A 15,431-nucleotide genomic window follows, 5' to 3' on the forward strand; every position below is an offset into this window, starting at 1 on the left:
TTAATCGGTTGTTGGATTTGTTCTTTATGATTTCGGTCGTCCATCCTATCCTTCGGTTTAACAATAAACATAAAGAAAAGAAAAACCATGGTTAAAGTAAGAGGGGTAAAATCATAACAAGGATGCAGATTAAAAATGAACATATTAAACAAGTGGAAAAAATCAAACACTTAGGAGTCTGGATTACTGAAGATCTAAATCCAAAATCAAAAATTGGATCAAAAATAGAGCAATTAAGAGCATTTTTGAATATGCTTAGAATTCTAAGTAACCAAAGACTCAATGTGCAAAGCCATTATCAGATGGTAAAATATTATATTCACTATATTCTTTTTTATGGCGCCGAAGCTTGGACTGTTAATGTTGACTAAATGGGAAAGTTGGAAGCTTTTAAGATGTGGCTTTTTGGGAGACTTAAAAAAATATCATGAACAGATCATATTAATGAAAGGGAACTTCGTGATCACCACTAGGGGAAAGAAGGTATATTTGGGACACATAATTACTTACTAATTATGAAGGGAAACATTGAAGGAAAAAGGATTTCTGATAATCGTTAAATATCCTGGATGAAAAACATTTGCGACATTTGGAAATTCATCCGAGGAATTAATAGTACGAGTTAGAGAATTACTGGCGAGTAGAATACTCACTTTTTCTACGATCATAATGCAAAACATAGAAATATTATCTTTAATTTAAAAACAAAACAAAATATTATAGATATTTAATATTACATTTTAGAGGAACATAATTATGAAAAAATGTAATTAAGCGTTAATATAAGTTTTTTACTTGAAGTTTGCATATTCAATGTTTTAGTCATATAATTATTTTTATATCCTTCGGGACTAATTTTTATATCCTTATGTCGATTTCTTTATATCCTTATGTCGATCTTTTGGATTTTTTTAGTTTATGCTTAGTCGGACTAGATAGATTCTGGCCACTATAGTTATAGTGGGCATAAGTATGAGAGATATGGTGCAGTGTATTACAAGGCTTGCGGACGCGGCAAGTGAATTAGCACTTATGGTAAACGATGAAAAAATAAATATCTGTTGGTTTCTAAAAACTCCCGAAATATCCAACGGGGAATTCAAATTTACACCATACCTTTGATCAAGTCAAAGAATTCCCATATCTTGGATGTATATAGTTATAGTGGGTAGAAGTATCAGAGATATGATACAGTTTTACAAGGCTTGCGGACGCGGCAAGTGAATTGGGACTTGTGGTAAACGAGGAAAAAAACAAATATATCTTGGTTTCTAAAAACCCCCGAAATATCCAACAGAGAATTCAAATTAACAACCATACCTTTGAGCAAGTCAAAGAATTTACATATTTTGGATTGCTAGTAAACGCAACAAACACGACAAACGACGAAATAAAAAGACGCATAGCAATAGCAAACAAAACTGTTTACGATCTCCAGAAACATTTAAAAATATAAAACGTGCAGTAAAGCTCAATATACAAAAGACCTTAATAAGACCGGTTTTGATATATGGGGCTGAAACGTGGACCTTATCTCAAAATGATGAAAGACTTCTTGGTATTTTTAAGATAATTCTTAGAAAGATTTTTGGGGCCTTAAACGAAAATGGGCTATGGCGTCGAAGATACAACTTTGAACTATATCAGTTATACACCGATCCAAATATTGTGAAATTCGTTAAAGTGCAGAGACTTAGATGGGCTGGATACATTGCGAGGATGTCGGATCACGAATACACGAAAAAATTAACATTTTTAAAACCAGAGGGCACAAAAAATAGAGGATGACCACACAATGTTCTTCGTAACATTGGATAAAGCGCCGATAATGACGAAGATTCGCCAAAATATGCCAGTAAAACATTTTCGGAAAAAGATTTTATATTCATTTGGATTCTCCAGATCATAAAATTTTGACTTTTCAAATTGTACTTTTTCCTAGATTTATCCAGCAATACAATTTTGTATGTAATTTGAGTTGCTTCTGCAATATCTACTGGTGTCCAATTTTCAACATTACTTTCACTACGCAACTATGAATTTAAGTGAACAGACTATTCCACGGGTTTTAAATATTATTGTCAATTTCATATCTCGCTTCAATTTTTTAAGTGACCAATGATTGATTTTACTGCCACTCACATGGCCGTGAGTAATATGCGATATTTCTCACGACTACATAACTAGCAATGAGTAATGAGCTCCATTATTTATCAGAAAATATTGAATAATTAGCTGATGATGATAGAAAATATTTTTAATATTTGCAATTTGTGACAGCAAATATATTTAATGTCACTTAGTTGTTTTATCAAATAATGAGATGCTAATTTAGAGGTCTAAATTAGGACATATAGCAAATATATTTAATGTCACTTAGTTGTTTTATCAAATAATGAGATGCTAATTTAGAGGTCTAAATTAGGACAATCTACTTCTTGTTTAATTTATAAATGTACTGCGCAATTAAGACAGTTAACACTAAATTGCAACAATTGTCCCTCTTTGTTTAAGTGCATAAGTGGTTTAATTGTATGGTTTTAGGGTTTGTGAATCATACAAGTGCAAAGAACTAACGGAGAGTATATATATATATATATATATATATATATATATATATATATATATATATATATATATATATATATATATATATATATAACCTAAAGCTAAGAATAATACTATTTTACAAGAATTATTATTAAACTCAACAGACTTTCAGGTTGACCACGTCGATTATAACTGCGCCGAGCTTTCGACATCCTCCCTGATGTCTTCTTTAGGGCTTCCGAGGTTTTTGGAGTCCCGAGTCCCCAGACACTACTACACTGTTCACTAATCAATGCATTACTCAGTAATTGCATTGATTACTCAATGAGTCTGGGGGCTCGGTAGACTAATAACTCGAAAGCCCTGAAGAAGACATCAGAGAGGATGTCGAAAGCTAGGCTCAGTAATAATCGACGCGGTTCAACCCGGAAGCCGGTTAAGTTTATTATTAATTCTTATAATAGTATTAAATTTAGCGTTAGGTTTAATTATAATTCTGGTTTATTGGTAAGTAGAATATACACTTCAAGATACAAAAACGTTCAAAGATATTGCACAGCTCATAACAAATGCACAGCTTTTAACTACACTGTACATAATTGTTAAATTACTTGTAATCTAAGAAGCTGTAAATTCCTGCTTCAAACTTAGTAAAATTAATATTGTTCTAAAACTGTTTGTTTGTGGTATCTCATTTTTCAAATAATTTTATGGGAATAAAGGCAAATTGTAAAAAATATTATTTATTTGGACTTTTTTATAACAATGGATTGGATGAGGAAAACTAGAAAAATATTTTGTTAATATCCCGTTGATTTTATTTTTATTTGAATATTGCAAATTTTACAATATTTTATCTCAATATTCATATATATTTTCTTGTAAAAAGTTTCTTATTTAAGTTTAATCGTGTATATATCGTCAGAAAAATATAAATTTAAACGTTATTTAGTTAGGGGAAGAAAATGGTGAAGGAAATGGGAAAATACTTTTTTAGTGATACATTCGTTATGAGTCGGTCCTAAGTATGTATATAGCAGATAAATTATATTATAGCATATACATATTAAAACATTATATTATTCATAAAATCCCTTTCAAATATCGGTCCGAGTAATTAAAAAGAATTGATTAGTGGATGAATTGATGGATCTAGGACTAGGATCTAGCTTGTGTGCATCGTTCGGTATTTTACAGTACGCATCAACCGCAGGTGTGTCCAGGAAACAATAGTTTCGGTTGGCGAACTTGGTGCTGACCTAAATATTTATACTTAGTTATCATTATATTGCGTAAAAGGGAGTGTAACTAATGATTTAAAGTTTAAAAAGGCATCAGATGTTATATCTCTATTCTATAACGAGTCGAATGTATGATAATAGATCAGTTTAGTTATCGAGATAATAATTACGTAAGTATCGTTTAAAACGAACTTTTAAACGAGGTATTACTTGCTATATAATCGCATTTAAAATCATTTTACCAAATGGCGCTACACAATTGATCTCTCGCAAGATAAACATTTCATATAATAGATTCGATGGTTTTAAAATTACCTGAAAAAAATATTTAACAAAATAACTGGAATTTGAATTATTTTTCAACCGTTTGGTTAAATAAATAAAATAATATATTCAACAAATACCAGAAAAAGTATTTTCCCATTAATTATTACAATTTTTAAAACATCTTCAGTGTATGCTATTTCAGTACCTTTTAAGTCCAAAGTAATGTCAGTTAAACATTCACACATCAAGTAATATATTTAATAATAATTTAATTGAAATAAATGGAATGGTACTATAATTAATAAAGCAGACTTATAAAAAAGATCAAATTATTTGTCGCTTAAAAATACAAATAAAACAGTCGTGCAAAACCCACAAAAAATAATTAAAATAAAAACGACTACGTCAATTATGTATTTCCTTTTACGGATAGTATTATGGATTCTTATTTTTTTATGCTAAATTAAAAAAATAGAACTTATGACTAGAACAGTTTGTTATATGTTGATAATAATTTGACTTTTATTTAAAACTGCAATAATTGCAACGTACATTTTTATGAATTTATGTTTTATGTTTATGAATTTTAAGTTTAATGTAATTTAAAATATTTGGACTGTATTTTAATAACATACACTTTTTCTTGCTAGCAATTTGCTTTTAGCTTTTACACGTTTAACCTTACTAACACACTTATTTTCTCTGCTAGATTTTAAACTCTTTGGGTGTGGGCAGCCTATTCAAAACAAACGCTGACTTCAGTGCACTATCCCGAAAAAAAGTATCTCTTGGCGAAGGTGTACATAAGGCGAGAATAGAAATTAATGAGAACGGGGCTGAAGCTGCAGCAGCTACCGCGCTTTTTTCATTTAGAATGTTGGGAGAGAAGGAGGAGATCGTTAAGTTCCAATGCAACAGACCGTTTATATATTTTATTTACAATCACAACGCTAACACGGTATTTTTTGTAGGAATATATAGGGCAGCAATCAAATAGATTGATTTTTCGGTCAAATATGTACATATATTAGTGTATTTTGTAATTGTATATAAAATTAATAAAGGATATTCTTAGTACACGTAGATTATTACAACAATTTTATTATTCATCAATTATTATGTATTTGTCCACTGTTGAACTTAGGCCTCCCGTAAAATGTTCCACGTATTTCTATCTTGAGCTTCTTTTATCCAATTTTAGGTTATGCGCTTTATCATCCATCCATCTAGTTGGTGGTCGACCTCTGTTCAATATGCCTCTTGTCTTGGTCGCCATTCCAGAATATCTCTGGTCCATCTATCATCCATCAATCTGACAACATGTCCGGTCCAATCCCATTTAGCCATGACTATTTTTTAACTGCATCCGTGACTCCTATTATTCTTCTTATTTCTAGATTTGGTACTTAACGATGGTAATACCTAACATTAATCTTTCCATAGCGTGTTCTGTAACTCTTATATTATTTATTGTTTCTTTTGTCAGAGTTAGTTTTTCTGCACCATATTTATGTAAGGACGGGTAAAATACATTGATTAAAAACCTTTCTTTTTAAACAAACTGGAATAGTAGACTTAAATATGTTGTTCAATCTACCAAAGGTAGCCCATATGAGACCTATCCTTCTTTGTATTTTAGCTGTCTTATTATCTCGGCCTCTCAAAAGAGAGAGCTCTTTTTATTTCTTGTTGTGATATCTGGGATGTCCACTCAGTCTACATTTTGGACTTTTGGTATCTGACTTTGATTCGGATCTGGAGGTTCTTCTCGTTTATACAATTCTGAGTAAAAAGCTTGAGTAATTTTTAAAATATCTTCCCGGTTTGTTTTAGTTTCTTTCTTTTAATCTAAAAATTTTTGCAAATATTTTTCGATGCTTCACTAATTTTCGGCGCAAAACCTTCAAACTTTTATTTTTATCAATGTTCAGTATAATTTTTGGCATCTTTTCGAATTGAGTTTAAGATATCTTTGTTTAACTGTCTAATTGTTACAAAATTATCTGTGTATTTGTCTTTTAATTCTCTTCTTTTGTTTATATGATCTTAAGTAGCTTTTCATTTATTAGAGTGCCTCTTTATTATCATTGCTCTCCTCTCTTTTCTAATGTTGATCAATATTTTTACTCTAAGCAACCGGTGGTCACTCCCAAAAGAGAACTTATTAAGCACTGTAACTTTCGTTATGCCATCTGGACTAGCCCACGTCCACTTTCGTTTTTAGTTCTTTTAAAAAAATAACTATATGGCTTTATGTCATGAACTAAAAACTTTTTAGTTCATGACATAGAGCCGATGATGCAACAAAAAATTTAGTAGCATACCTCCTTTATCGTTTTGCTCGCCGTATTTAAATGAGCTCATACCACTTCTGCGTTATCTTCTTTAAAATGCACGTTTAGCGTAAAAACCGCCCATGAACATTAGCTGGCAGGTTTTATCTTTTTCCAGCTCTATGTAATGCTCTTTTCTTTGTAAAAGTTTTGGATTTCTTCATCGCTATGGCTCGACGTGGGTGCATATACTTGGTTAATTTTAATAGAGGTGCACAAGAAAGTCTACGCCGCCAACTACCTTATGTTTTTATCTAATGAAATACAACAGATATCCTGATTTTAAAATTAATTGGTTTTCTCTTTTTCTTCGTATTTCAGAAAGTCACCGTACGTCCCATTTTATGCAGTTAAGTTCTTTCTACAATTCGATGAATTTCTCGTGAGTTGCAAGCGTTGTCACGTTATAGGTGGCAATATGCAATTTTCGTTGTCCTTGGCAGCCGTGTCTGTCCCAGTGATGTTGCACCCTCTGTCCTCTGTCTAATCTGATTGAATTGAATCTAATTGAAATGAACGGCCGCCCAGAACTAAGAGCCGTTTTTTATTTTTTGTGTCATGTCATTTACGGGGTAGATTATCCATTTCACTACCATGCTGACCAATGCCCGTTAGTAGCTGGATATTGTAAGGATTGAAAAATGTAGAAAAGATACGTTTAGGATCTGGCCTCTTCTAAAAACTTGGATATAGGAGATAGTCAGTAGCTAGCGTATGGCAGAGACGTCACTCCCTGTAGCAACCTGTTCTCTGCTGAGATCGTAGAGGAATGCTACCCGCTACCGTAATTTTATTATTACAAACTCATTAATATTACAAACAAGTGTTTTGAGTTTCTAATATTAGATGCCTTTGGAAGCAATGATATGAGATAGTTGGAGGGCAATAAGCTTGCCATTTTATCCAGTCCCCAAATATGTATCTAAAAAGAAATTTGTTCGATTTTTGATATTATAACAGCTTATAGAATATCAATTGCTAGCCACGCCCATATCTGTAGAAAGGTATCTTTGGAGAAAGTGTCTTGCTCTTCTTTCCTATAAATAGGGTTGGGATTTTTGATTATATAACAGCTTATAGAATGTCAATTGCCAGATACGCCCATATCTGTAAAAAGGTTTCTTTGGGGAAAGTCTCTTGCTGTTCTTTCCTATAAACAAGGTTAGGATGAAGTATGGAACTAACTAAATATCTTTGAAACAAAAAAGAACCCATTTATTGCTTAAAGGACACATAACGCAACTGACGCCACATTTTTTGTTACCACTACACATCCTGTTTCACCGAACATATTCTCAACTTATTCCATTTAAATGGGATCTCTGTATGTTTTTACAGATTTTAAAAGAACTTGTTATTACTAATGCATATATATATATATATATATATCAAGTTTTTTAGAAAAAATTTGTTAGAACGAGAAATAAATTACTTTACTGTAAAAGAATAGGTAAATTTATTTACTAAGACCATTGAGAATAATAATTTTAAAAAATCACCTCAAAATGTTCAAAATGCTCGCAAAAGAGTAGAAAAGACCTCACTTAGCTCACTTTGACCTAACTAAAATTCTAAATGCATTTTTCTTAATATGTTCTGAACACCATCAGAAGCGCTCTAAACAACATCAGAGACGATTTGAACACCATCAGAGGTGCTCTGAACTACATCAGAGACGAATTGACATGACACGTGACATGGACTATATCAGAGACGACTTGACGTGACACATGACACGGACTGTCCGTGTCACATGTCATGTCAATTCGTCTCTTATGTAGTTCAGAGCGTCTCTGATGGTGTTTAGATCATCTCTGATGTTGATCAGAGCGCTTCTGATGGTGTTCAGAACATATAAATAAAAATGCATTTAGAATTTCAGTTAGGTCAAAGTGCTCAAAAAGTGCGCGTTTGTACAATGAGAATTTAAACCAGCAAAAATTTGTGCAATAGATTTTGTTTCTCTCTCTTATATACGCCGCAGCCCGAGTGCCCGTTCTGTCATAAGCTTTATAAACGATAAAAAACCAATATTTCAAAATCAGTAAATACTTATCGGGAAATATTAGAACAAGGTTTGAACTTAAATTTATGTCTTTGGTGAATTCAAAAATTAGGTTGCGTGTTTTGAGTCTTGAAAATCGTAATTTTGCGTTTTTTTTTCAGTTTCAAATTATTTATAGCTCAAAAACGATCAAGTTTGCAAAAGAATTTTGAACGGAAGGAACCTTTTTTGTCCAGAATGGTCAAAAAAATTTAAAAAAAAATTGTTCGGACCGAAAAAATTGATTGTCACAATTTGTTAAAAAAAATTTGAACAACTTTTAGACCTCTTGAACCTTATTTTGGGATATCTCATGAAAGTGATTAGGCAAAAAATCTAATAGGAATGTTTTTCCGAACAAACCCGAGCTTTTAGCCTTGTCTAAGACCCATTCACAGTAATAAGTTGTAGAATAAAAAGGATTCATTCAAGTGAGTCAAGGTTGCGGTGTTCGTGTTAGAACAACATCCAAAAAAGTTTAATGTTTTAATGACAATTGTCGAAAATAGGCTTATATACCCATTTGAAATTTGATTTTATTCCTGCACTTCCACAGAATGGCCAATTACCACAATTTTTTTGGTTTCAAGTAGAAGCGCTTTCCCACTATTATCGACGGGTGAGAGGTGAGAAATTAAATGGGAATTTTCCAAATCGATGGATTGCACGTAGAGGATTCATAGTGGCTCGTTCTCCTGACTTTAATCTGTTAATTTTTTTTCTTTGGGGTTATCTACAATCACTGTTTACATTAGGCGATCAACACGTTTGTAGGATTTGAAACAAAGAATTATTTATGAAAGTGAACTAATACGTGGAGAAATCTTGGAAAGAATTACGAATTTAATAATAGGCTGACCTATTATTTAACTGTTAAGTAATTAATTTTTCGTTTTAATAATTCTTTTACTAAACTTAGTATGTATAAATTAGTAATAAAAAATTCTTTTAAAATCTGCAAAAATGAACAGGATGTCCCATTTAAATTAAATAAGTTGAGAGTATTTTCGGTGACACCGGAAGTAGAGTAGCAACAAAAAATATGGCGTTAGATGCGTTATGTGTCATTGTAATTTCATGGAAATTTTTATGAATGGCGTCTTTTTTGTTTCAAAAATATTTATTTGGTTCCATACTTTTTTCCAATCCTGTATAAGCTCCTTGTCAATACCCGATTGAGCATTTATTTGCCGCTGTGGTACATAGTTCTGATAGATAATATTGAACCTGCTCATAGCATCGCTTTTTTTGCATCCGTGTCCATTTTATTTACTTGTGTTAAAATACTGTTAGGTACGGCAGAGTGCTCATACAGTGTCGAGGTTATAATGCCGCAGAGTTTTCAGGCTCTTCTAAACATTTAGCAACACTTTTTTCACACTCTCATGCATCACCTGGTCATGATGGTGTTACGCCTCAAGATTGGAAAGCGCAGCAGTCGCAGAAAAAAATCTTAGCATATGTATGTAAATTTAAGTATGTGAACCTAAGCCACATACTGAGAAATGATAAGTACCAATATGCTCAACTAATAGTGAATGGAAAGATCATGGGAAACAGACTACTAGGAAGGAAAATACCTACTGTGGCTAAGAAACATCCGACAGTGGACAGGGCTAAATTTTGAACAGCTTATAAGAACACCTCAAGACAAAGAAGAGTTTGCAATTGTAATAGCTAAGCTTCATTGAGGAGAGGTCACTTAGAAGAAGAAAAAAGTGAGTTTCGTGTTTGTACGTATGTATCTACTTGTGTGTATGTGTGAGTATGCTTACAATATTTAATCAACAAATCTTCAGTTAATGACACCGTTAAAGCTCCTATCTCATGGTCTCAGTTTATCCACGGGTATTTATTTAGTTATCAAACTAAAAATATATAGAACACTCATCCTACCAGTGCTGAAATATGGGTCGGAAATATGGACCGTCTCCAGACGACCAGACGCAAATCGTCTGCTCGTCTTCGAAAGAAAGATACTACGCAGAATAATTGGCGTAACCTGTAAAAAAATGGTATTTGGAGAACGTGATATAATTTCGAATTGTACGAGTAATATAAAGAAATAGTTAATGATACCGATGTAGAAAATGTAATATGTTACATGAAAATAGGTAGGCTTAGATGGGCTGAACATGTATCAAGGGAAAATAACAATTAACCTCCCAGATGAACCCTATTAGTAGCACCACTAGGAAATGGGAGTAGAGATAGACTAAGACTGAGATGGAGAGATGGTGTGGACAAAGACGCGAGGGAGATCGGCGCAGCAACCTGGCGTAATATATTTACATTATGTGTACCTTTTGTGTTGATTTTACGATCAACACAAAAGGTTGTAAGGAATTCTTTCCTTTTTTTGATGATCTCATTCTCATGAAATGAAAATATATCTCATTATTTGGCTAAACTAAACGTTTCTCCATGAGAATGGAACAAAAAATGGTTTTTAGTCTCGTTATTACTATAGATATAATGTTTGGAAACTCATTTATATTAAACTTTATTAAATAAATAAAGTCACTACAATCGGTATTTAACATTTTTTAAATTTTTACTTAAATAGCAAACGGCATTTCGAATACTGCATCATACTTGCAAGTGTCCTACAAACGGTTGAAATAATAACCATAAACTGTAATACTGCGGCAAAAAAAATTGTACGAGACAGACAAACATTAATAATATATGCACCTACTAATAAATAAATAATGCTGCAATTCATATACCAAAATTTGGTCGTAAGATCAAATAGATAGTAAATTTTTATTTACTTTTTGTGCAAAAGGTACTTACTAGGAAGTGACTGAATTTTTCTGTTGATGGGTGCTAATTATCTTTATTCTTCATTTAAATTATGACTAAATATTTAATTTTTCTATGCTATTTTATTTCTTTTTCTCGCATTCTAAAATAAGTCGAATCAATCTTGCTATAGGTATCATATCTAAACCTTCGCACGAATAATCAATATTGATAAATGTGTTCTTTCAGTGATCATCTACTATTTTAGATTAATCGTATTATGGTTATTAATATTATAACAAACATTATGCTTTTCATTAAAATCAGTTTAAAAGCATCCAATGATAACAAATGGCATATCTTGAGTGGACCGAAATAATAAATTTAGTCTAAGAGTGATGTTTTACATACATTTCTACACGTACAAACATTTATTACATCCTACATCTCATGTTAGGGAGAATGTGCCAATTAAGTTGAGTATATTCGTTAGATTAACTGCTTTTTAGCACCAATTAAATCTGATCTAACGAGCTTTAGAAAACACAAATTTTAACTTTTTTCTTTGTTTTTCAACCCTTATCCAGGTAATTCAGGATGAAGGTTTAACCTAAGTTTTTCTATTGATATCTTTTATCTGAAGAGATTGTGAAACTTCCTGTGGCATGTTTAAATTAGATATTATTTTATATGAAATTAAACCGCAATTAATTGTAATGAGAATTACAGTTTATATTTGTTTTGACGTTTAGATTTGCAAACCGGAAATCGTTTTTATTTAAAAATTATTTATGATCTTAACATGTTTTGAATAAAATTGTGGTATGTTGTTGTACCATCGGATTGATATCAAATTCTGATCTTTATGTGCTTATGTAGATAATTACGGATGATGTGTCTCTGACGCGCTATTAACTTGTTAATGTTGGTATATTCTTATTTCTGCCGTAATTTTCGTCTTTTGTTGTCCGTTTCTTTCATGACTATTGATACATCTTTCCAGTGCACTTTGTTTGCTTATCTGAGATGTGTCAAAATGTTTGTTTTTAAATTATAATTCATGTTCATTTATCCCAACACTTAATGGTCTTGAAGTTTCTCCCAGATAATTTTTTTTGCATTCAGAAGGTATTTTATAAATGCAGTTCTGTGATCTCTTCTGTGTATAGTTGGGTTTGATTTTGAAAAGAATAGATCTCAGTGTGTTGGTTTTTTTAAATTTTGTTGTGATGTATTTATATCCTATCCTTTTTCATTTTTCTGCTAAGCATTTTACATAATGCTATTTTTGTTATCTTCAAATTCCTTGTTGTGAGCATTTTTAGATAGCTTTTTGTATTTTGTTGTTTCCTTTCTTAAATCTTATAGAATTCCTTCTTTATAATTAATAGTATCATTTTCTGTTAAAATCTTTGTTACGTTTTTTCCTTCCTAAAATGAATTTTTATTAAAGCTGGTGTTTTGGGCTCACGCTGCTTTGATGCTTCCCTTTTTGAAATTGATGTTATGGTTTTAGTGATAATTTTAATCTGTTGGTGTGGTTTTGTTTTCTATAGACTTTAGTTACATATCTTGTGATTAACATATCCAGAAATGGTGGTGAGCTGTTATTTTTTTCCATTGTGAATTTTATTGATTCTTCTTTAGAGTTAATGTTTATCAAAAATTTGTTCAGTTCTTCTGATCTATGGGGCCAAATGGAGAACACATCATCTACATATCTCTACTCGTCCACCATATTGTGGGTTTTTGGTTACGTTTGTACAAAATGTTTTTCTTGCATTTTTCCATGAATACATCTACTAATAATGGAGATAATGAAGAGACCGTGGCTAATCCAAAATCTTGTTTATAAAAACCGTTGCCTATTAAAATAAATGTTGTCAATGCATAATGTTAATAGCTAATTTATTTTAGTTTATTTGTCCTTCTCTAGTTTGATTCTCATTATCTTTTTTTCAAGAGAAACATTAGTGAATAGGCTAGTGATGTTAAAACTAACTAGCATGATTGGTTTGTTATCTGCTTCTGTCTGTTTTTGCAGAAAATTTTGTGACTTATTTAAAAGAGAACATAAATAACTCACAGTTTCTGCAAAAACTAGCAGAAATAGATTACAACCCCAAGAACATGCTAGTGAGTTTTGGTTTTGGAAAAGGTCTAAATTATTTTTAAAGTTAATGATATGATAAACTGATATTTCAACTAGTTGTATTATAGTTTTCCATCGTGAGCCTTTGCCAGGTACAAAATCCACCTATTTGACTGCCTTTGAAAATATTGATTTATTGTAATATAAATTTATTGAAAGTCTGATATTAATTTTCATATGATCAGTAGTTAGTGCGATTTTATCTCAGATGCCAATGTAGCAATAGTACAACCTACTCGTATTTTGTCAATTTAATATAGTGATGAATGATTTCACATTGGACTTTATTTTTTAAGCATCGCATCTTTATTTGTTGTGAGGTAGGTATCTAAGACATCTAAACATTAAGAGAACCCCTCGATTAAAAGAATAGAAAAAAATGTATGTAAAGTATCCTTAGACTAAATTCAGTGACTGATTCTTCTTAGTCATTTAGTAGCTACAAAAACTAATTCTTCTTTGACATACATCAGCTGCCTAAAAACGGTAATTGAGGATATAATATAATAGGATTAGGTAAAGAATTAAAATAAAAACGATACATACACGACGTGAATATGATGAATAAAAGTAAGTACCATATTATTGTAAATTAAAATTTATAAAATATATAACAGTTACGTCTATAACTATAGTTTTATTAACGTAGTGCTTACAATTCTAGCGCTATCTTTTAAGTTTTTACAAATAATTTACTATTTAAAAATGTTTTAGTCCAGCAATCTAATCAGTATTAACATCTAATATGTCACTAGAATGACATTTTTTAATCGCAAATCTGCGCTGTATTTTATAAAGTACTCAATTAGACTGTTGACTACAAAGACGTTAAGCAGAGCAGTTTTCTGAATAAAATTGAAATATTCGAGATCAAACAAGGCACCTTTAAAAGTTATGAGAATTTTTTTCCTTAATGATGAATATTTTGAAGGTGCATCTTATGTGGCTGTCACTTGTAATACTACAAAAAAGGAAGACAACAATCGTATGACGTATTATTATCCTTCACGATAATACGCTTCAACAATATGAAGAACAAAAACCTCAAATTGATGTCACGTAACACTTATCTTATTTTATTTTATTATCTTATCAATTTTTAACAGCAATTTTCCCGTTGAAACCAAAATAATAATAATAGATAATTACACGAGTTTATGGGCCGTAGTAGGAAATTACTTCTTCCTGGTGAGACGAGCTTCCTCTTGTGTTCAGTCAATCTTCATTGAACAACAACTGTAGGGAATGCTGTAAATTCTTAGACTGTACAACAATTCTTAATATTTGGCCGATCTCGGATTTGTTTCTTTTCTTAGATCTTAGATGTTTTGCTAAGATTTTCACAATACGATCCGTTACAAACCGTTGTTTGAATGAATAGAAGATGAACTATCGGAGCCAAGTGACGGGGCAATTCAATATCAGACAAGATAACTTCCAAATGTTACTAACCGTCAAGAGGTGTCTCTGACAAGACAAAAACTACCACCACATAAATAGTCACCCATAAACCATACGCATCATATGTACAGGCGACAACAAAACCAGACCTATCCCACGCTAATCTACGAATATCCTCATCTACCCCTATATAAACTATAATCCAAAATATATCTTCGGATAAGTCCGAATCTGACAAATTTATCAGCCCCCAAAATCGAAATTAATTATTCCAGACCAACTCGTCCACAACATATAACTAAAATCTAACAAAAGAAAAGACTACCCGTCATTTAAAAAATTCTTGCGGCCCTCTGATCAAAAACAGAATATAACTGTATCTCGACTAACTTTAGATTTACGCAATAAAAGTCAACTATTCTAAAGTAAGTTTAAAGATTAAACATAACCAAAAACAGCTTACTCCTCTCACTTGGTGAATGGTATATAATCATATTTTCAACTCAGATATTCATAAAACACAAGCTTTCAAGCACCTCTAAAATCCCCACGATGTACAAGAATTCCATAGTACTTTATGTATTACCACAACATCCCCATAAACTACCGAGCATCGCTCTTAAGTCAACGCTTAGGTAGCCAATAATATATTGTTTTCTAAACAGACCGACCTTGACTCGTACGGATCAATATATCTA

At 31.7% G+C, this 15,431-nt stretch overlaps 1 protein-coding gene across 4 annotated transcripts in view; it reads left to right on the forward strand.

Moving 5' to 3' along the window:
- LOC140434795 (serine protease inhibitor 88Ea-like) overlaps positions 1-15,431 on the forward strand; it is a 111,864-nt gene that overhangs the window by 79,428 nt on the left and 17,005 nt on the right. The window contains exon 5 of one of the 4 annotated variants that reach the window (XM_072523312.1): positions 4,768-5,135. The exons of the other annotated variants lie outside the window; for them this stretch is intronic. Coding sequence (XP_072379413.1) covers positions 4,768-5,055 — 288 coding nt within the window. The 3' untranslated portion in view covers positions 5,056-5,135. Of the gene's footprint in view, positions 1-4,767; positions 5,136-15,431 lie in introns of those variants that run through there. 4 annotated transcript variants of the gene reach the window in all.

The sequence above is a fragment of the Diabrotica undecimpunctata genome, chromosome 2 (genome assembly GCF_040954645.1).
Source record: "Diabrotica undecimpunctata isolate CICGRU chromosome 2, icDiaUnde3, whole genome shotgun sequence".
Lineage (NCBI taxonomy): Eukaryota > Metazoa > Arthropoda > Insecta > Coleoptera > Chrysomelidae > Diabrotica > Diabrotica undecimpunctata.